The 22,920-nt window shown below is 41.2% G+C and overlaps 1 protein-coding gene across 1 annotated transcript in view; it reads right to left on the reverse strand.

The window, feature by feature from the left end:
- The window catches only part of HYDIN (HYDIN axonemal central pair apparatus protein), a 437,603-nt gene that overhangs the window by 170,063 nt on the left and 244,620 nt on the right, over positions 1–22,920 (reverse strand). The window contains exons 20-23 of the mRNA XM_082606776.1: positions 20,708–20,981; positions 18,711–18,854; positions 13,991–14,134; positions 3,774–4,087 (exon numbers count right to left, since the gene is read on the reverse strand). Coding sequence (XP_082462902.1) covers positions 3,774–4,087; positions 13,991–14,134; positions 18,711–18,854; positions 20,708–20,981 — 876 coding nt within the window. The remainder of the gene's footprint in view (positions 1–3,773; positions 4,088–13,990; positions 14,135–18,710; positions 18,855–20,707; positions 20,982–22,920) is intronic.

Raw genomic sequence — 22,920 nt, forward strand, 5'->3', positions numbered from 1 at the left:
AGATAGGCTACTGGTGTCTATCACAGGGGACCTTGGGTAGGGCAGGGTCTCGGAGAAGGCTTCCTGGGGAAGGAGGTTTACGCTGAAGACTTAGTGAAGCAGCAGGGCTAACCAGGTGAGGAGAGGGGAGAGCGCCCAGCAGAGGGCGGGCAGTGAGACAGCAAACCACCACTGGGCAGGAAAGAGGCCGGCATGGTGGGCAAATGGAAAGAAGGCAGTGTGGTAAGGGGAGAGCAAAGTGAGGAGAAGCTGGAGAGGAATTCAGGGGCAGCACAGGGGCAGCTGAGCCTTGAAGAACACAGTGAGTCTTTTGTACTTTATCCCAAGAAGCATGGGTGTCCTTCGATGCTGAAAACCAGGGCAGTGACATGCTCATCGCTTGTGTGCTGAGGGGGTGATGGACTGTGGCACAGGAGTGGAGGCAGAGAGCCCAGTCAGGGGCTGTCACAACGGTCCAGGCAGGAGCAATCGGGGTTTCAACTAGGGTAACAACCGTGGAGATGGGAATGAGAGGTTTCTAGAAGATGGAATAGGTAGAACTTGGTGATGGATTTGATGCGTGGGGTAAGGGAGAGGAGGGAATCTGGATGCCTCCCAGGACAGTGATGTCATTTACTGGGACAAGGGCCCTGTAGGAGAGGCAGGGAGAGGGCAGGGGAGAGCCTGAGACTGCAGTGGGGTACGCTGGACACAAGTCACCTGCGAGACATCCAGGAGGAGACGTCAAGAAGGTGATGGACTTGGAACTCTGAGGGGTCTCGGTGGCGATACGCATTCAGAAGCCTCTGCAACCGGGGCTAAGTGAAGCTGTCGGTGAATGCAACTCCAGGAAGAGCAGACGGCCTAGGAGGGAGCCCTGCATCCTACAACTCCAGCAGAGTTGCTGCTGGCCGAGAGCTGAGAAGTAGTCAGTCGAGGGGACAAGAGGAAAAGCAGGAGAGTATGGTGCTACTCAAGCCATGAAAGGAATGTGTTTCAGGAAGGAGGGGTTGGACAACTGTGCTGAATGCTGCTAAGGGTTATCTTTCTGAAAAAACCCGACTCTGTCGCTCTCCTGATTACAAATCCCACCACTGCCTCCAAGAAAGAGTCTAAGTGCCTTATCATGGAATACCAGGCCTCTCACACACTGCTGCCAACCTACCTGCATAGACTCGCCTCCCCGGACTGCCCCTCATTGATGAAGTCTGCACTGTGGCTGCACTGACGGGTCCCCTGTGGACACTGATAGGGGCGTGCCACCTGCCTCTCCTGCATTCCTTCTCCTATATTGCAGGTTTTTGCCTGGAGATCTGCCTCACTCCCACCCCTTCAGTCCATGTGGTTCTGAGGTCATCACTGCAGCGTTTGGTGTGGGGCACACGGCCAGGCCAATGCTAATCAAGAGCTTCGTCCTCCCCTGATGGTGACCGGTGAGGGGAGGGGACAGGAAAGGTGATTAAGATGGTCCCATCAGAGTGCATCTTCTGGAAGTTCTGGGACCAAGGCTCATGTTCCTTTCCAGTGGCTCAGAATCTGCACAGACATGGCCCCAGGAGTGCTGGCAGCACTTGGTGACCACGGGAGGAAAGGTGATCCGAGAACGCGGCTAACTCATGACAGAGAGCAGAGCTGAGACAGGGACCCTGGCTCCAGTAACATCATTTGAGTCCTTGCTTTAAGCCAGGCCAGAAGCCAGAATGAACTTGGACTTTTGAGTTGTGGGAACCAGTGAATGAACTTTGCTTTTCATTTTTTTTTTTTTTTAGAAAAAAATTTAAAAAACATTTTTTTGTTTTTTGGCTGCGTTGGGTTGTCATTGCTGTGTGCAGGCTTTCTCTAGTTGTGGTGAGCGGGGGCTACTCTTCATTGCGGTGTGTGGCCTTCTCATTGCGGTGGCTTCTCTTGTTGTGGAGCACAGGCTCTAGGCACATGGGCTCAGTAGTTGTGGCTCGCGGGCCCTAGAGCGCAGGCTCAGTAGTTGTGGCTCACGGGCTTAGTTGCTCTGCGGCATGTGGGATCTTCCCAGACCAGGGCTCAAATGCGTGTCCCCTGCATTGGCAGGCAGATTCTTAACCACTGCACCACCAGGGAAGTCCCTGCTTTTCATTTTTACTTAGGGCCAGGTTTCTTGTCACTTGCAACAGAATCCATGAATCTGAACTTATATACATGCTATTCCTGTTACTGAGAGTGTTTCCCTGCTTCTCCATCTGGAGCATTTAACTGTGCCTCTCAGTGCAGCCTTCTCTGACTCCTGCGAGCATTCATTCCCCCGGCATCCCTCAGAGGCTGGCACTATCATGTGTCATGGCTTACACATTTGTTTCCCCAACAGTCTCAGTCCAGCTATCATGTCTTACTCATTTTTGTATCCCTGATACCTCACCCATTATCTGGTGCATAAGAGCCACTTATCAAATGGTTTCTGAGTGACTCTCTGAATGAATGAATGAATCAATGAATGAATGAATGAACAAATGAAATATAAGCAGAGGCTCAGTATCAAGATATTAGAAGATAAAGAAGAAAGGAAAAAAATGGTTAAATGAGTGCTTAAGCCAATGAAAATTAAGTGTATCATCTCCAGTACTGGCCAAGAACATTTTCAAAATGTCATCATTTTAATTATGGAAATGGCCTCTCGAAAATAAAAAGATAAATAAAGCATGTCCCTTGCTCCCAGATAGAAAAAACTCATTTAGCTGTGTTCCATCAGAATAACTTCACACAATCTGGTGTTCGAAACTCATTAAGTCAGGTTGGCTGATTTTTCCATAATTATTTTAAACGTTCACCATCTACAGAATTTCATCCCAAACCTGAACAGTCATTGGCACCTAACGAGCAGGCTCCATCACTCAGGCCCAGAACCGGCTTCGGTGCTACACTGCATCATCATCAGATGTTTATGGAAGACATCCAGAGCAAGCCATAGTTACCATGGAAACAGGCACAGGAAAGGAAAGGATGGCTATCATACACAAGATGAGGATTGTGTACAGGAAGCATCGACCAGCCAAGAAATAACATGAGACTTTCCCAGTTAAGAATGGCCATTCACAATTCAGGTGTTGAAAACCGAGCTGTCCAAATATCCAATAAGGAAATATGCACAAGCCCATTTATCCTGGCCAACAACATGGCTTTTGACCCACATGAAACTGTTACTGAGGCTTGACTGAAATAGGCTGTTCCTAGTTCTTTAAGGGAGTGTTTTCCAAATTAAGTTGGCTTTAGCTTCTAACTTAACAGGAAAGACACTTCTAAACCCAAATATTGTAAAGATGGCTTTTCCCTTCCGGCACTCACCACCTCCCACTATTTTGTACATAAGTATATATCTATATACATACGTACATATATGGGCCATAATGGAACCCACTGAAATATGCAGAAGGTAGAGCTCAGGGCAGCACACATCTCATGTATCATCCTGCTCAATTCATGCTTTGGGTTTGAAATGCTTATTAAGGAAACTCTATGAAGACTATTTTTAGTGATAAATTTCTAATGATCCAACCACTAGATTCAAAATTAGAGCAGGCTTAGGGATATCACTTTGTTAATTTGATGGCAATTGGGGCTTTCAGAGATGTTTTATCTGCTTTTCCTGTTTGGAAACCTAGGATGGACCATGGCTCTTTGTTCCTTCTGTCAATGATTAGCTGTTGGAAGTGAAAGTATTCATGAAAGACCAGTACTCTGAATACAGGAAACCAAGTGCAAAGCCCGAAGGAGAAAAAAATGAAGAGCAGAGGAGAGCTCTGCAGGATTGCCACGCTAGTTGGTACCTTATCTGATTTTCCTCATCATCCACCAGGAAGAACCAGCGAAACTTCACTACCAGGGGGCTGCAGTTGGTGACTGTGATGTAGCGGATCACCTCAGTATCGTTCAGGATACAGCCAAAATCTAGCTCCATGGTCTCAAAGGTGAGGTTGGGGTAATTCACTTCTCCACGCAGGTGCAGGCTGTCCACTTGAGGGTGCTCCACATACTTGATTTCTAGAACTTCTTCTGCCACCCAGGTATTCAAATCGTTTTTATAGGAAGGGTTGAATTTGACCAGCAGGTCTTTTTCTTCACCCATCTCCAGTTTAATAGGCTACAAACAAGATAATGGGGAATTACCAACATCTATACTGTGCATTTCCAACCTGATACATGAAATAGGACAACCAAAGTTATATATATATATATATATATATATATATATATATATATATACACACACACACACACACACACACACATATACATACAGACACACAGATTAGTAGGAAATACGTATATATACACTTTATCCATAACTATGTATCCACACTTTACATAGTTAAACAGCTAGTATATCGCTATCGATATCTATATCTACCCATATCTATCTATCTCTATGCACTTACACACATATATATTTTTTAATAGTTGAAAATGAAAGCAAGAAAAATTTGAAGAAAAATGATTAGAAAAAAGAGATGATAAGCATTGTGAGGTTGTAAGGATTGAGGAGTTGTAAAAGGAAAATCTGCAATGAATAACTGTTACGAAATATTCTTAACTGAAAATAAATTAGATTGTAAAACACTCTTCCTAGATAAGTGGGAAAAGTTCTTTGCTTAAGAAAATTTTAAAAAGGCTTTCTAAAGGACCCCATGGTGGAGGGGCTCTGTAGAGGGTGACCCAGAAAGGGATGGATTAGGTAATTTAATTTCTTTTCTAACGTCTCCAATTCTAACTCTTCAGCATAGTGGTATCCACTTTCCGCTGTTTTCTATTCAACTTAAAATGACACTCCAGAGCCGTACAGAGTTTGTTCGGTAGATTGTGTTTGTTCTTTTCTCTCTTTGATTCAAATCCCCATGTGTTCCTTCATGCCAAGGCTACAGAAACACCTTCCCATAGAAAGCCTGGCTCTGAGTTGGCTTTTTTAGGAATCGCTTAATCCCCACATTTAATCGGCACGAAAGCCACCTCCTGGTTTTGCAGAAAGTGCCCTGAGGCAGCCAGGAAGAATGCCCACAGCAACAAATCTGTTTACGGAGCACTTTCCTCTTCACTGAGTTTGAAGGTTCAGGTATTTAACTGTGCACTTCAGTGACACGATCAGATGGTTTCAGTTGATAAAGCCAATCACCGGATTCAAGAGTCAGAGAGAGGGTAATGACTCCTCAGTTGGCTGATCCCCTCTGAAAGGCCCGCTGGCCACTTGGCCCAGGTGGCTTGCCACAATTTAGAAGTCATTCTTGTAGACCATGGTATCTGCAGCACTAGGCATTGCAATGCTTGGTGTTTAAATATCTTGGAGATTGACTTAAACACTTTTTCCCCCAGAGAAATGACTTTGCTGTTTTGTGGAAATGATACATATCCACAAAATTTTATATTATATACAAAAGCACAAAGAAGAAGTTAGAAATTCATTCAAAACTTCACAAGATATTATTTCTCAGAGTTCACATTTGGTAAAACATTAGTCCAAACATGACAGATAAATAAAATTTTACAAAAATGGAATTAGACTAATTTATTTTAAAAAATCATGTTTGAAATAAAAAAAAACTGAAGAAAATTTCTTATACAAGAGATATTAATTGTAAGATCGTGGACTCTGAAGCAAGACTACTTGGGTTCAAATACTCGCTCTGCCAGATACTAGCTCTGTGAACTTGGGCAAACTTGCTTGGCCTTCCTAGCCCCCAGTTTCTCCATCTGTAGAACAGGGGCAATAATAATACCTAGCTTTTTTTAAGAGGATGAAATGAGTTAATATATTTGTGATGCGTTCAGAGCAGTGCCTAGCACATAGTGTATGGTATATAAATGCCAATTACTACTACAATCCCTTTATGATCAAGAGAATTGATCAAAAACTGTGGAGAAGTCCAAGGTTAGTCTAAAATCCTCCCTTGGTGGGTCTCTTCTTTACTGCTTAGAAGCCACAGAATTCTTTGGACATCAATAAGACTGGTAACTTCACTAAAGTATGTCTCCCTGTTGAATATTCTATATCATTGTGTCCCAGGACAAGGTGTGGCCTTATTTTTTTTTAATATTTCATTTTTATTTTTGAATAGATAGGACAATGAAAAGCATGTTACCCTTGTGCCCATCTCCCCTCCCCTCAAGCCAACTGTTCCCTTCCCCTGAGGTAACCAAGGTTACAAAATTATCTTATCTGTCCTTGTATGAATATAAAGATAATGCATGAATATAAATCCACGTTCATATATGTGTTATTGTTTACACATAGGCACTCCTGTTCTGTACTTTCCTTTTTCCACTGGGGGATAATTAATCAGTGCATATGGAGTTGCCTCACTCTTTTTAACAACTGCATTTTACTCCATCATTGAATTCTGCCATCATTTATTTAACCAATCTCCTATTGATAGATATTAGCTCCCAGTCTTTTGTTCTTATAATCAATGTTGCAATGAATATCCTTGTATATTGTGTCTATGTCTATAGGATAAATTCATAGGAGTGGAATGACTAGGTCAAAGGGTAGGGGCATTTAAAATGTTGATGGTGGGCCTCCCTGGTGGCGCAGTGGTTGAGAGTCCGCCTGCCGATGCAGGGGATACGGGTTCGTGCCCCGGTCTGGGAGGATCCCATATGCCGCGGAGCGGCTGGGCCCGTGAGCCATGGCCGCTGAGCCTGTGAGTCCGGAGCCTGTGCTCCGCAACGGGAGAGGCCACAACAGTGAGAGGCCCGCGTACAGCAAAAAAAAAAAAAATTAAAAAAAAATAAAATAAAAATAAAATAAAATGTTGACGGCATCAGTAAACTTGCAAAAGCCTCTTAGATACCCTCATCCACCAGAGGGCAGACAGCAGAAGCAAGAAGAACTACAATCCTGCAGCCTGTGGAACAAAAACCACATTCACAAAAAGACAGACAAGATGAAAAGGCAGAGGGCTATGTACCAGATGAAGGAACAAGATAAAACCCCAGAAAAACAACTAAATGAAGTGGAGATAGGCAACCTCCCAGAAAAAGAATTCAGAATAATGATAGTGAAGATGATCCAGGACCTCGGAAAAAGAATGGAGGCAAAGATCAAGAAGATGCAAGAAATGTTTAACAAAGACCTAGAAGAATTAAAGAACAAACAAAAAGAGATGAACAATACAATAACTGAAATGAAAAATACACTAGAAGGAATCAACAGCAGAATAACTGAGGCAGAAGAACGGATAAGTGACCTGGAAGACAGAATGGTGGAATTCACTGCTGCAGAACAGAATAAAGAAAAAAGAATGAAAAGAAATGAAGACAGCCTAAGAGGCCTCTGGGACAACATTAAACGCAACAACATTCACATTATAGGGGTCCCAGAAGGACAAGAGAGAGAGAAAGGACCAGAGAAAATATGTGAAGAGATTATAGTCGAAAACTTCCCTAACATGGGAAATGAAATAGCCACCTAAGTCCAGGAAGCAAAGAGAGTCCCATACAGGATAAACCCAAGGAGAAACATGCCAAGACACATAGTAATCAAACTGGCAAAAAGTAAAGACAAAGAAAAATTATTGAAAGCAGCAAGGGAAAAACGACAAATAACATACAAGGGAACTCTCGTAAGGTTAACAGCTGATTTCTCAGCAGAAACTCTAAAAGCCCGAAGGGAGGGCATGATATACTTAAAGTGATGAAAGGGAAGAACCTACAACCAAGATTACTCTACCCGGCAAGGATCTCATTCAGATTCAATGCAGAAATCAAAAGCTTTACAGACAAGCAAAAATTAAGAGAATTCAGCACCACCAAACCAGCTCTACAACAAATGCTAAAGGAACTTCTCTCTAAGGGGGAAACACAAGAGAAGAAAAGGACCTACAAAAACAAACCCAAAACAATTAAGAAAATGGTCATAGGGACATAAATATCGATAATTACCTTAAACGTGAATGGATTAAATGCTCCAACCAAAAGAAACAGTCTTGCTGAATGGATACAAAAACACGACCCATATATATGCTGTCTACAAGAGACCAACTTCAGACCTAGGGACACATACAGACTGAAAGTGAGGGGATGGAAAAAGATATTCCATGCAAATGGAAATCAAAAGAAAGCTGGAGTAGCAATTCTCATATCAGATAAAATAGACTTTAAAATAAAGAATATTACAAGAGACAAGGAAGGACACTACATAATGATCAAGGGATCAATCCAAGAAGAAGATACAACAATTATAAATATATATGCACCCAACACAGGAGCACCTCAATACATAAGGCAACTGCTAACAGCTATAAAAGAGGAAATCGACGGTAAGACAATAATAGTGGGGGACTTTAACACCTCACTTACACCAATGGACAGATCATCCAAAATGAAAATAAATAAGGAAACAGAAGCTTTAAATGACACAACAGACCAGATAGATTTAATTGATATTTATAGGACATTCCATCCAAAAACAGCAGATTACACTTTCTTCTCAAGTGTGCATGGAACATTCTCCAGGATAGATCACATCTTGGGTCACAAATCAAGCCTCAGTAAATTTAAGAAAACTGAAATCATATCAAGCATCTTTTCTGACCACAATGCTATGAGATTAGAAATCAATTACGGGGGAAAAAAACTTAAAAAACACAAACACATGGAGGCTAAACAATACGTTACTAAATAACCAAGAGATCACTGAAGAAATCAAAGAAGAAATTAAAAAATACCTAGAGACACATGACAATGAAAACACGATGATCCAAAACCTATGGGATGCAGCAAAAGCAGTTCTAAGAGGGAAGTTTATAGCTATACAAGCCTACCTCAAGAAACAAGAAAAATCTCAAATAAACAATCTAACCTTACACCTAAAGGAACTAGAGAAAGAAGAAACAAAACCCAAAGTTAGCAGAAGGACAGAAATCATAAAGATCAGAGTAGAAATAAATGAACTAGAAACAAAGAAAACAATAGCAAAGATCAATAAAACTAAAAGCTGGTTCTTTGAGAAGATAAACAAAATTGATAAAACATAAGCTACACTCATCAAGAAAAAGAGGGAGAGGACTCAAATCAACAAAATGAGAAATGAAAAAGGAGAAGTTACAACAGACACTGCAGAAATACAAAGCATCCTCGGAGACTACTACAAGGAACTCTATGCCAATAAAATGGACAACCTGGAAGAAATGGACAAATGCTTAGAAAGGTATAACCTTCCAAGACTGAACCAGGAAGAAATAGAAAATATGAACAGACCAATCACAAGTAATGAAATTGAAACTGTGGTTTAAAATCTTCCAACAAACCAAAGTCGAGGATCAGATGGCTTCACAGGTGAATTCTATCAAACATTTAGAGAAGAGGTAACACCCATCCTTCTCAAACTCTTCCAAAAATTTGCAGAGGAAGGAACACTCCCAAACTCATTCTATGAGGCCACCATCACTCTGATACTAAAACCACACAAAGATACTACAAAAAAAGAAAATTACAGACCAATATCACTGATGAATATAGACGCAAAAATCCTCAACAAAATACTAGCGAACAGAATCCAACAACACATTAAAAGGATCATACACCATGATCAAGTGGGATTTATCCCAGGGATGCAAGGATTCTTCAATATACACAAATCAATCAACATGATACACCATATTAACAAATTGAAGAATAAAAACCATATGATCATCCCAATAGATGCAGAAAAAGCTTTTGACAAAATTCAACACCCATTTATGATAAAAACTCTCCAGAAAGTGGGCATAGAGGGAACCTACCTCAACATAATAAAGGCCATATCCAAAAAACCCACAGCAAACATCATTCTCAAATGTGAAAAACTGAAAGCATTTCCTCTAAGATCAGGAACAAGACAAGGTTGTCCACTCTCGCCAGTATTATTCAACATAGTTTTGGAAGTCCTAGCCATGGCAATCAGAGGAGAAAAAGAAATAAAAGGAATACAAATTGGAAAAGAAGAAGTAAAACTGTCACTGTCTGCAGATGACATGATACTATACATAGAGAATCCTAAAGATGTCACCAGAAAACCACCAGAGCTAATCAATGAATTTTGTAAAGTTGCAGGATACAAAATTAATGCACAGAAATCTCTTGCATTCCTATACACTATTGATGAAAAATCTGAAAGACAAATTAAGGAAAGACTCCCATTTACCACTGCAACAAAAAGAATAAAATACCTAGGAATAAACCTACCTAGGGAGACAAAAGACCTGTATGCAGAAAACTATAAGACACTGATGCAAGAAATTAAAGATGATACCAACAGATGGAGAGATATACCATGTTCTTGGATTGGAAGAATCAATATTGTGAAAATGTCTATATTACCCAAAGCAATCTACAGATTCAATGCAATCCCTATCAAATTAAAAATGGCATTTTTTACAGAACTAGAACAGAAAATCTTAAAATTTGTATGGACACACAAAAGACCCCGAATAGCTAAAGCAGTCTTGAGGGATAAAAACGGAGCTGGAGGAATCAGACTCCCTGACTTCAGACTATACTACAAAGCTACAGTAATCAAGACAATATGGTATGGGCACAAAAACAGGAATACAGATCAATAGAACAGGATAGAAAGCTCAGAGATAAACCCACGCACCTATGGTCAACTAATCTATGACAAAGGAGCCAAGGGCATACAATGAAGAAAAGACAGTCTCTTCAATAATTGATGTTGGGAAAACTGGACAGCTACGTGTAAAAGAATGAAATTAGAACACTCCTTAACACCATACACAAAAATAAACTCAAAATGGGTTAGAGCCCTAAATGTAAGACCGAACACTATAAAACTCTTAGAGGAAAACATAGGAAGAACACTCTTTGACATAAATCACAGCCAGATCTTTTTTGATCCACCTCCTAGAGTAATGGAAATAAAGACAAAAATAAACACATGGGACCTAATGAAACTTAAATGCTTTTGCACAGCAAAGGAAACCATAAACAAGATGAAAAGACAACCCTCAGGATGGGAGAAAATATTTAGAAATGAATCCACGGACAATGGATTAATCTCCAAAATATATAAACAGCTTATGCAGCTCACTATTAAAAAAACAAACAACCCAATCCAAAAATGGGCAGAAGACCTAAAGAGACATTTCTCCAAAGAAGACATACAGATGGCCAAGAGGCACATGAAAAGCTGCTCAACATCACTAATTATTAGAGAAATGCAAATCAAAACTACAATGAGGTGTCACCTCACACCAGTTAGAATGGGCATCATCAGAAAATCTATAAACAACAAAGGCTGGAGAGGGTGTGGAGAAAAGGGAACCCTCCTGCACTGTTGGTGGGAATGTAAATTGATACAGCCACTATGGAGAACAGCATGGAGGTTCCTTAAAAAACTAAAAATAGAATTACCACATGATCCAGCAATCCCACTACTGGGCACATACCCAGAGAAAACCATAATTCAAAAAGACACATGCACCCCATTGTTCATTGCAGCACTATTTACAATAGGCAGGTCATGGAAGCAACCTAAGTGCCCATCGACAGATGAATGGATAAAGAAGATGTGGTACATATATACAATGGAATATTTACTCAGCCATAAAAAGGAACGAAATTGGGTCATTTGTTGAGACGTGGATGGATGTAGAGACTGTCATACAGAGTGAAGTAAGTCAGAAAGAGAAGAACAAATATCGTATATTAACGCATACGTGGAACCTAGAAAAATGGTACAGATGATCCAGTTTGCAGGGCAGAAGTTGAGACACAGATGTAGAGAACAAACGTATAGACACCAAGGGGGGAAAGCTGTGGGGGGCTGGGGGTGGTGGCTTGATGAATTGGGCGATTGGGATTGACGTGTATACACTGATGTGTATAAAACTGATGACTAAAAAAAAAAAAATGTTGACAGCTACTGCCATACTATCTTCCAATGTACACTTCCCCAATACCTTAGGGGATGCCTGTTTCCACATGCCCTCCCTAACAGAGAGCATTATCCAATTTTTGCTCTTTGCCAATCTTATAGGAAAAAAATGTGTTTCATAGTAATTTTAATTTGCATTTCTTCCAACATGAGTAAGTTGGGCATATTCTCATATACTTAAAAGCTATTTTCTTTTTCCTTTTGTGAACTCTCTGCTCATTTCCTTTGCCTATTTTTCTATTTGGTTGTTGGTATTTTTCCTGTTGATTTGTAGAAGTTCTTTATTTTTAAAATTATATGTATTCTTTTTATTAAAGTTATATGTGCAAGTAATATAAAAGGTCAAAATGTACTACAAGATTTATTACAAGAAACAGTAGTTCCTGACCCACCCTGGCATCCCAACAATTCTGAGGCCACAACTTCTCAATTCTTGTAGCACAGCAGGTCTATGGAACAGTTTTTTTGGGCAGAGAGGGGACGACCAGGCGATGCACACAACTCAGACACCAGGGATTATTCTGGGGTATCGACACTGACACAAGAAACATTAAGTTTCCCCGAACGTTTTGATGAGTTGCTCTGGGGAAGAGCATTTATCTTTATGTCTTGGGATAACAGCCAGCTGCCCAAGTCTTTTGAGTGGGGTCAGCGGGGACAGCTGTCTGGTGCACACAGAATCCCTCTGTTTTCAGCCCCCTGCTCCACTCGTTGCCTCTAAGCCCAGGCTACTTGGGCTGAATGACTCCCACTTCTTTGCAGCCTCACTGGTGAATTTTCTACGCTTCAGGTCTTTGTGCCTTTTTGTCTCCCCACTCCCTTCCTCATTCTACTCGAAGTTGTTTAAATCTCTCATTATTTGGTTATACGCTCCTCTTCCCCTTTTATTTTATTGCTCTGGGTGTCTTTCCTGTTGAACATTTCTACTTTTATTAAGATTTCAGGAGGAACAAGAGTGGGTCTAAACTCCCACCCAGACAGAGAAAGCTGCTCCTACCTGAATTTTCATTTTCTCATCCATTTGTTTTCCCCTGCTCTTGAGTTCACTCTTCATCTCCTCTTTGAACACTTGTATCTTGTCCTTGAGCTCTTGTTAAAGACAGGTCCTATCACCTGTCATATTTCTTTGAGACTGTAGAGAACTCCCTGTTTGTACTGTGGGTTTTCTTCCTTGCACAGGTTCCCTTGCAGGAGGTTTTCATCTGCCTCTTGCTTATGATCATCTCCTCCTTTTATTTCTCTGTTCAAAGATCTGAGCTATTTTTCCCCCCAAATCATGTCTGAATGAGACCCACTAAAGAATCAGTGAGGAAGGAGGGGCAGGGGAGGGGGGCGGTGCAGTACCGTCTGCAACACGCTCTCACCCAGTGGCTCTGTCCCCCATCTTCCACAAAGATCCGTCTCCCTGACTGTGGCTCATGGCAGATGTCCTTAAGTGCCAGGCTCCCTCTTCTGAGATCCTGTAATTGCTGCCTGCCCTCACTTCCTCCTCTATGTCACTTCTCCATTAGCTATCTCCCTGGACTGGGAGGCCGAACACCATGGGGTGTGGGGCTGGTCTCTCCTTCAATCCTCCTTCCCTACGGCTCTGCAGTGCCACCTGCCCCAGGGCCCAGCCATTTCCACTGGTGTCCTCATGCCCGGCCAAGGATCACGGGGATGATCTTGTGGGAATGTTCAGAGAACACTGCATCCTGCCCCAGACTGGTGGCCAGGGGAGCTCACAGCCTCCTGATTCAGCCTGGTTCACATTTCTCACTATCTGGAGTGGGCTGGCTGGTTTAGGGTTGGCGCTTTGAGTTTTGGTCAAATTTGAGTTTTAGTCAGACTTGAGGGGGATTAAAAGATCTTTCCTCCATTAGTGGGAAGTCACTGTTTTCTAAAGTTGAGCTTTGTTATAATGGGCAGGAAGAAAAGGGTCGTAATAATGAGCAAGAAGCTCTCACATTGTTAATAATGGTTTTCCTACCAGTTGATATCAGAATTTATTGATATTATGACTCATTTTAGATTTTTCCTCTCTGTTTCCTGGATTCTTTATATTTTTCTCGACTGAAATTAGGCAGCGTACCAATACTATTCTTTTCTTTTATCACACGCACAGCACCCCCTAGGAGTTACCTCAGGAATTGAGGGCAGTGGGGATTTATCAGCCTTGCAGATAAAGAAGGGTCCACTTGTTGAGAGCAACACGTTCACAGGTAGGGTGGAAATGTTCTTCATGACCAAAGGCTGGTAATCAGGTTCCAGGATAGTGTTAGGTTTCTGCAAAAAAGAGAAAAGAGGAAACAAACCAACTTATGGTAAACACAGTAAGCCTTTAGCAACAAATGTCTGATATTCATTGTTAACAGCAGAATTAGCCTTTTCTCTATTTATAGCTATAGATGTATGGATTTATATTATATCTGTCATCTATCTATCAAGATATAGATAATATATATCTATATATTACATAGGTTCACTTCTCAGTAGTCCACCATACATTCCAAATGATTTATCTAAATCTCTACAAGGGATTAATATAGATGTAGACATAGGTATAGATATTTTCTATGTATCTATGTATCTATGTATCTATTTCACTAGAAGAGATCCTACTTAAGCCAGAAAACAGATTAGATTTTCTTACTTTCTTGTTGCCTGGTTTAAAAAACCTTACATAAGCCATGCCTCTGGGTAGAACTGTTGCTACAGAAGTTTCCACAGCATCATAAAACAAAGTTTAATAAATTAGTGATATCTTATGGAAGAACCCATGTATCATTACAATGAATAAAACATTTTTTTCTTACACAATATTCTTCCCATGCTTAAAATACCCAATTTGCAAATATACTTATCTTGCTATATTGACAAACGCTCATAACTATTTCCTGTAAATTTTCCTAATAACACTAGGAGAGTTGATTTAGAAGCATCGTTCACTCTGTTAGATCAAATTTCATTTTTCAGCTGGAGAAAGCATCATAAATGGATCTTAAGCTGGAAGTTTCCGGTCAGACTGGATTTTTCTCACTCTGACATTGGGATCCACATTGTTCATTGTGTGCCTTGGAAAGGGGGTCCTTTAATATCCGTAGGAAGTGGCTGGAAACCTCAGTCTCTGGCCTCCAAACAAAATCTCCCTCCCATCCCCTGGCTCTTCCAACACCTCTAGCCTGTTTTTTCCGGGCCTCTTTGTTTTGATTTGCTTTTCTCCCTGCTCCAATTTCAGTTAAGTCCTCCTGATTCCATGTTTTGCGCTGCCTCTGCCTCTGCCTCTGCTTCTTTGTCCAGCATCGTCTTTCTTCCACTGTGGTTCCTGGAGCCACTGGCTCTGAGCGAGCTTGGGTGACCAGTGTCCATGGTGTCTTAGTCAGTTCAAATATCACAGACTGAGTGGTTTAAACAACAGCCATTGATGTCTCATAGTTCTGGAGGCTGGGAAGTCCAAGATCAAGGTGCCAGCACATCCAGTGTCTGGTGAGAGCCCACTTCTTGGTTTGTAGATAGCTGTCTTCTCACTGTGTCCTCACATGCCTGAGAGAAAGATCACCTCTCTTGTCTCTTCTTATAAGGGCTCTAATCCCATTCATGAGGGCTCCACCTCCACGACCTTATCCCTTCCCAAAGCCCCCACTTACAACATGATCATATAAGGAATTAGGGCTTTGGTGTATGAATTTTGGGGGGACACAAACATTCAGTCCATAAAGTTGGCTTGAGCTGCCTGCCTCGGTTGTACCTCATTAGCCCCTTGTGCACTCCCAAAGTTCTTTTGGAGGTTCGGTCTGGCACTTACCACGAGAAGCTGCCACTGTTCCCCTCCCTCTAACATGGTAATATAGGTACTGGGTTCACCTTGCACTTGCAGATTTCATACTACAGTTTGGGGAGGGATGAAGCAGCACTTTCGACCTTCCCCCCAGGCTGCTGTGTCACTGCAGGTAGCTTTGAAGTGAAGAAGCCACACTCGGTTGGTTTTGGCAAGAGGCCATTTAGAGGTTAGTGATGAGAAAGAGTCGATAGACAGAGAACCCGTTCTATTTTAAAATGACCCTTTCTCTCTGGCTTGTCTCACCAAATATCATGAGACAGGATTTGCTTCTGGACTTCATGAAGCAAACTGACTGCTAGTTTCAATTGACCTTTTCAATTCCACAGAGATGTGGTTTCATCTCTGTGGCTTATGAATGGTACAATAGTTATACAGCAGATCAAATCTGAGGAAATGGTTATAGAAAAATTCTTCCCATAGGCAGGCTTGGTATCGTTAAAGTCTCAGGTACTAATCAGATACACTGCCCGGAGCCAAAAACAAGGAGAGAGAATGGATAATTGGGTGTACCAAGACAGGTCTCCTGCACACCCTGGGTAATGAAGTCGCATTTCTTCATTGTCCCTGATATGGAGTAAAATGTGAGCAGGAAATGAACAATGAAAAATGCAGTAATAGGACAGATTTCAAACTTGTGATATTTGGGAGGAAGGAGAGAAGGGCAAAAACAAATAGGGCGTAATGACTCAATTCATTTTTTAAATTCAACAAGTCACCGTCATATTCAAAATATTTGCTATTTTATTCTAGTGATAAATTCAAACGGTAGACATTTAAACAAGAATATGCTTTAAAAAAAAAACAAACCAAGGCTAAAGGATATAAACAGAGGAACACTACCCACACATTTTTATGAATGTTTATGTACTTTGGAAAAAAAATCTAATAGGAAACTAAGCTGCACATTTATCATATACTGTAATGTCTTGCACAGAATAGCTATTCAATAAATCTTCACTGAATGTTCTCTGAATGGCTACATTTAGAGAGAATATGATGCAACCAAATTTGGCACAGCTGTTGCCAGTAAATATCTTTCCTGATTACTTGAAAAAGGAAGAATTTAAAACAGCAATGAAAGCTTAATAACTGTAGAAGGAATTCTGTTAGTATTTTCTTTTTATATGTCTCATGGAGATTGTCACAGTTAGTTTAGCATCCTGTAACTGAAACCTTTATCCTACTTCAGTGTCTACATTCCCCACCAGTTTGTTAGGTTAGGGTTTTTGCTGTGTCTTTACTGCCTAATACACTGCAGGTGCTCAAAAATTATTTGTTGATTTGAATTGAGCTTGTACATCTCACCTCCCGTACTAGCCTATAAGTTCCCTTATTCATCTCCTGGCAGACCACCTTATCCATGGTGGGTGTTCAACAGATATTTATTTAATATGAACAATATATATAGAATGCACCAGAACAAATGGTCTTGAACAGTCTCTTGCTAGCCTCCGTTAACAGAAGGAACCCTGGTTTGTTCCCCCATGACCGGTTAGGCACTGCCACACCCAGTCCTTTCGTGTGACAGCATAGATCACACCATGGGATCTTCCTTAACGCTTGGTCTTCCCAGTTGGTTGTGAAGTTCATCAGGGAGGGACTATTCTCACTGTTGTATCTCTATGACGCGACAGTGCCTGGCACATGCTAGGTGATGATAAATACTCCACTCCGCAGCCCGCGTGACTGTTTCAGTGAATACATCTGACCATGTCACTCCCTTCCCTGAAGCCCTCCAGTGGTCACCCAAAACAAAACCCGAAATTCACAACATGTGTCCCAGTCACGCCACACACACCTGGCCCCTGCCCACTTCTCTAGATAGACTTCATTGTCATTCTTGGCATTCTTGGCATAGTCTCTGTCTGAGGTGGCCCTTCAGGTTTTATGCTGACCAAGCTCTTTCGTGACTCAGGCGCTTTGTATGTGTTGTTCCCTACTTCTCTCTCCCCCCCTTGTCACCAGACCGACTTCTATTTTTGTCCTTCCAGTCCCAACTTGAGGCATTTGCTCAAGGAAGCCATCTATGACCTCACGTACAAATAAGGTCATGTCTCCTGATACATACTCTCACTGCAAGTTATACCTCTTCTTCATAGCGCTGTTTAGAATTATAATTTAAACAATTAAATTTTAATAGTTTGTTGACAGTTTGTAACCTCAACCAGTCTCTTAGCTGTGACTATGTCAGATTTTTGGCACCCACACAGCCCTTGACCCAGAGGAAATGTTCCACACATACCTGTCCTGAACAGTAAATAATTCTCTGCTGGAAACCTGCCTAGGACTAGGTCAAGTCCTGCTGTGATATCTCCCCTCCTCTTCACCACCCAGCCCACTGCCCTGAGCAGCAGTCATCCCCATCTCTCCCCTGTTCTGGGCCTCCCCCACTTACCATTCACATTTAACGGCACATAAAGTTATAGACAGTTATGGGCATATACATCAAAGAATGTGAATCAAATAGTTTAAGCTGATTATTCCCAAGCAGTGTTAGGTGATCTACAAAATAGCTTAACTTGTGTTTCAGTTTCCTCCTGTGTAACATGGGAAAGAGAAGCTTCTGCACAGATTGCTGTGAGGGACAAATGGGAAAATGTATGTAATGAACACGGCTCAATGCCCAGAACATACCAATCAATAGTGGTAGCTATTCTTACTGATTAATGTAATTATCAATAATTCTTCTCCAACCATTTCTATACTGTGATGTTTATTTTACCTAGTTAGAGTAAAATGATGGACTGAAATGCATTTTCAGTGCACTGGAATACCCCTTCACTTTGGTCTTATACAACGGGAATGATCGAAGTAGAATTTCTATGGCAATTCACTTTTCAAAAGAATGTAGGTTTAGATTCAGAATTTTTAGTTGAATGTGTATTGGCCTCTGAAGCTTAAAAAACATTGGCTGGGTGTGGGTGTAACAGGATTCCCATTAATTTAGCTTCCGAAATGAAAGCGTGAACATGCGCACCCCTAGCTGGAGCGCCCCGCCCTCCCCAACACAGGCCCACTGACCTTCTCCAGTTGGTATATGAGCTGCTTGGTGGAGAGCTGGATGAACGGTGCCACGAACTCACAGATGATGTTCACCGTCATCACCAGGCTCTTCCCCTTTTGTGTCCCGATGATGGCATGGCACACCAGCTTTTCTTTGACTATCTGCAGACAAGATATACCAGCGTTTGTGGAACCTCTATAGCTTGGAAGACCTAATTCTCAACAATCAGCAAAATGATTCTCAGCTACCTGCCTGGAGGCACCAGGGAGGAGTACATTTTTCTGAGCAGTGCGTGTCAGGGATGGGTCTCTGTCACACAAAGTCTGATTGGTTAGATGTGTCCAGGATGGGTCCTGTGTCTACTGCTGACTGTCCCTGAGGACACAATCAATTTACATTCAGCTCATCCAGTATACATATGGAAGATTTATCAGGGCTGTTAGGGACTGGATACACAAAACAGTGATGGAAGATGCAGATAAAAATCCTTCATGGGCTATCACTGTACTGTACACCTGAAACTAACACGACATTGTAAATCAACCACAGTTGAAAAAAAATTATTCATAGGCTTAGAATTCAATGGTAGTTACACACAATTTCTTATCAAGGTAGTTGGAAGCTGGCTGGAAAAATTTTGCCTTTCACATTTGAATATTTAAAAATCGTGTACGGTAATTAACGCTTCTTTGGACCCAAGAGCCTTAGATTTTTATAGAGTAGAAAGGACCCAAAGTGAATTTATAACATGAATAGCCTTTATTGAAGACTGCTCAGGTGTCAGATGTTCATGATTCAAATCTCTTCTCAATTATGTAGCAGAACTTGGGATACAGGGGAGCTTTTAGTAAAGCTACAACTGAATTTAGAACCCCAGACGCTCAGATTTAATGCCTTTAAAATACAGTCAACTCTTAAGAACAACACTGTAAACATGCCTGCAACAGACCGTCAGTGTCTCGAGATGAGGGCCTGCGTTCTATTCATCTTTGCACCCTTGCTGCCTCGCACGGTGTGTGTCATGTGGTACATACTCAGTGAAAGTTGGCTGAACCCCTCAGTAACAGAGAGAAAGAACATGTTATACACTCCATAATGGGAAATAACCTTCTTTTTTAAACTGAGGATGAGTTTTTCCTGAAAATGTTCTGTGAAGAAACAATGTAAGTGAAGCAAAGTGCCATCCGTGACCCTCGTGGAGCTAAGCAGGGAACCAGCTTTCCTGCCTCGTCTGCTGGGAGGCGATTTCTTACTGTCTCCTGTTTTCATGAGCAGAAAGTTCAGCATCACATCCTAATTTGGTGACACCAGCAGGAGCTCAGGTAACCATCATTTCTCATTCACAAAGTCTGCCTTTGTGAAGAGGCTTGTAAGTGATTTCAGAAGTCTTTCTTTGAGGCTTTTAATGGTTTCCAGCCTCCATGAGGGAATAGGAATAAACAGACACATGGTTGGATCTGCCTAAATGTCTTAAGCAGAATGGTGATAACGTGAATAAGAGCAGAACATCAGAGTTGCTGAAGATAAATGCAGCTCTTTCATTGATACATAAAAAGATGATGATTATAAATGTGATGCTGTTGAGTCAAGCTGAGAGGGAAGGAACCAAGGATATCCCAATACCTGGACAGGAGAGGCAGCCGAGAGTGTCTATAAAAACATTTTCTTAAAAATAAATATTAAGTGAATACTGCTAAGTATTAATCAGAGGCTTAGCTTTGGCTGAACAGTGGATGTCCCTCTACCAGAGACTTGCTGGCTCTGTTGACTGTGGGGATGAGAACCTGCTTTAAACAGTATTTTAAGATTGGGTTCATGGTAGCTGTAGAAACAAACAGAAAACTCAGCAGAGCTGAACCCTGAATGCAATGGGTACTGCCATGGTAACTCAGTGCTGTATGCAATCCTTGAGAAACCATAGCCTTTCTTCAGATAAATGTCAAGGGACTCTCCTAAGAAATAGAGCAAAGATTTATTTAGGAGAATAATAGCTTCTAAATGTGTGTCCTCTTACCCTGGGAGTGGCAGAATAGCCTTCAAGTCTCACGTCAATCGTCTGGCCTGGGTGCAGCTCCATCCTGATGGGGTGGAGTTGAAACACAGGGCTTTGAGGATCTATGGGTGCCTGGGGGCACTGGGATTGGCACTGGCTCTTAGCACGCCCTTTCTTAGCCAGTCTCTTCTTACCCAGCTTTTCTTGGGGACAAAAATCTTCATTCATCCAGAACAACTTTTGGACCCGACGTCCCTTGTTGGTCAACTTGAAGTGGTAATAACAGGTGTCCAGGCTGGAAAAGAGGAGGCAAGGATTGAGAGGATTCAACTTTGGGTTGCTCCGTTCAGCTCTACAGCCTTGGGATTTACTCTTCCAGAAGTGTTTAAAAAGTGAGCAACAAAATAGACATTATTATTATTTTTTTAATGTAGGAAGGCTAAATGGTGATACTGCTAGGAACTACTAGGACAAGGTAACATCTACTCGTTGGGTCATTAGACTTGAGTCAGTGACTTGAGTCTGGTCCCTGAGTTGCCATCACCAGGAAAGGGGCCGTGGGGAAGTGGCCCTACCCATCCCCAGTCTTTCTCAGCAGGTTAAGCTGCCACGTAACACACAGATACAGTTCATGTGAAAATCACTTCAATTTACAAGAAATGGTACTGAGAAGTGAAAGCAAAATAGCTACTGAAGGAGAAGTATATTTCAAATTGTTGAGTAAATTTCTAGTAACTAGTTAAATGTCATGATGGACTCAATTTGAAGGGAACTTTAAAGAGGAACAACACATATCCTCTAAATCTTACCAAAGGTCAAGTGGACTATAATGCATCAGAACACCACCTGGATCGGTCATTTATCTCAGACTAATGTGCTTTAAAGATGCATGCATGCATTCATTCATCTATTCCGCAAATATTTACTAACGACCTCTTTATTGTCTGTCTCTTTGCTAGACACCGAAATTTCTAAGATCTTGGAGGTGGTTCAAATGTGTTTTTGTTTGAGTTTTTTTTTATTATTATTGATTTATAAGCTTACTTTAAAATATTCTTTTCAGGGAAAAAACTCATCTCAGGACTTTTAAAATTTATTTTTTATTTTTTGGGGCTTTGAGTTTTCATCCCATCTGTCCCTCCTTTGGAAAGACACCATGTCTAATAAGCAAGTTGAAGCTTGATAAATAATAAGGAGTGTTTGCCAGTTGTCAGGTATAACCATTATTAGCTAAATATATGTCCAATGGGGCATGCTCATTGGAGTCTTCACTTTGTAGTTTGACTTCAGGGCTAAATGTAGGTTTGGGGGAAAATAATAAATAACATATACTATTTTATAAACTAGGCAGGGTCTCTGTCACTTATTCACAGTGTATCTTTCAGTCATCATAGCACCCTAGTAATAATAAGCATATTGATTAATTTTATTGATGAAGAAACAGAAGCTCTGAAAATTTAAAGGAGTTGTCCAAAAATATGCCATCAGAAGAGGTGGCATACGGGTATTTCTTTAGATCCCTGTGCCCCAAAATTTGGCAAACTTTTCCTGTAAAGGACTGAATAATAAATATTTTAGACCTTTTGGGACACGTGGTCCATCACAACTATTCAACTCTCCACTGTAGTGTGAAAGAAGCTGTAGACAATATATGTACATGAATGGGCGTGGCTGTCTTCCAATAACACTTTGTTTATAGAAACAGGCAATGGGCTGCGGTTTTCCCACCCCTGCTTTTGATGATTCTTCTGGAGACTGCCGGCATCAATATTTTATGTCAAAAAGAACAATAGGGTTTAGGCAGAGCAGAAATTGGCAGCTAAAAGATACAGGTTGCTTCTATATTCGTTGAAAACTATCAGCTATCCCTCCAATTCTAGGCAAGTGTCAGAATATCCTTTGGGGCCTTTTGACACTATTGTAGATTAAGGAGAACACGTAATTAAGTCTGGTTTGCAGTATATTGTTTTCTGTAATTATATTTGAATGCACTTAACAAATAAATTTGGAAACAGGAATGGTATGCAATGACCAAATGCCCTACCATACGGTCAATGGATAGGAGAGGAGCATTTTTTGTATCTAGTTGACACAAAAACTGTAACTGGATGCCTCTCTGAAAACATATGCAATTAACTCACTTGCCTATTACTTAATTCCTACTGGTTTATGGTATTTTCAATTAAGTGCCATATTTTGTAGATGGAGCAGAGGAAAGGAGGTATGGATGGGTT

The sequence above is a fragment of the Mesoplodon mirus genome (genome assembly GCF_964341445.2).
Source record: "Mesoplodon mirus genome assembly, chromosome: 19".
Lineage (NCBI taxonomy): Eukaryota > Metazoa > Chordata > Mammalia > Artiodactyla > Ziphiidae > Mesoplodon > Mesoplodon mirus.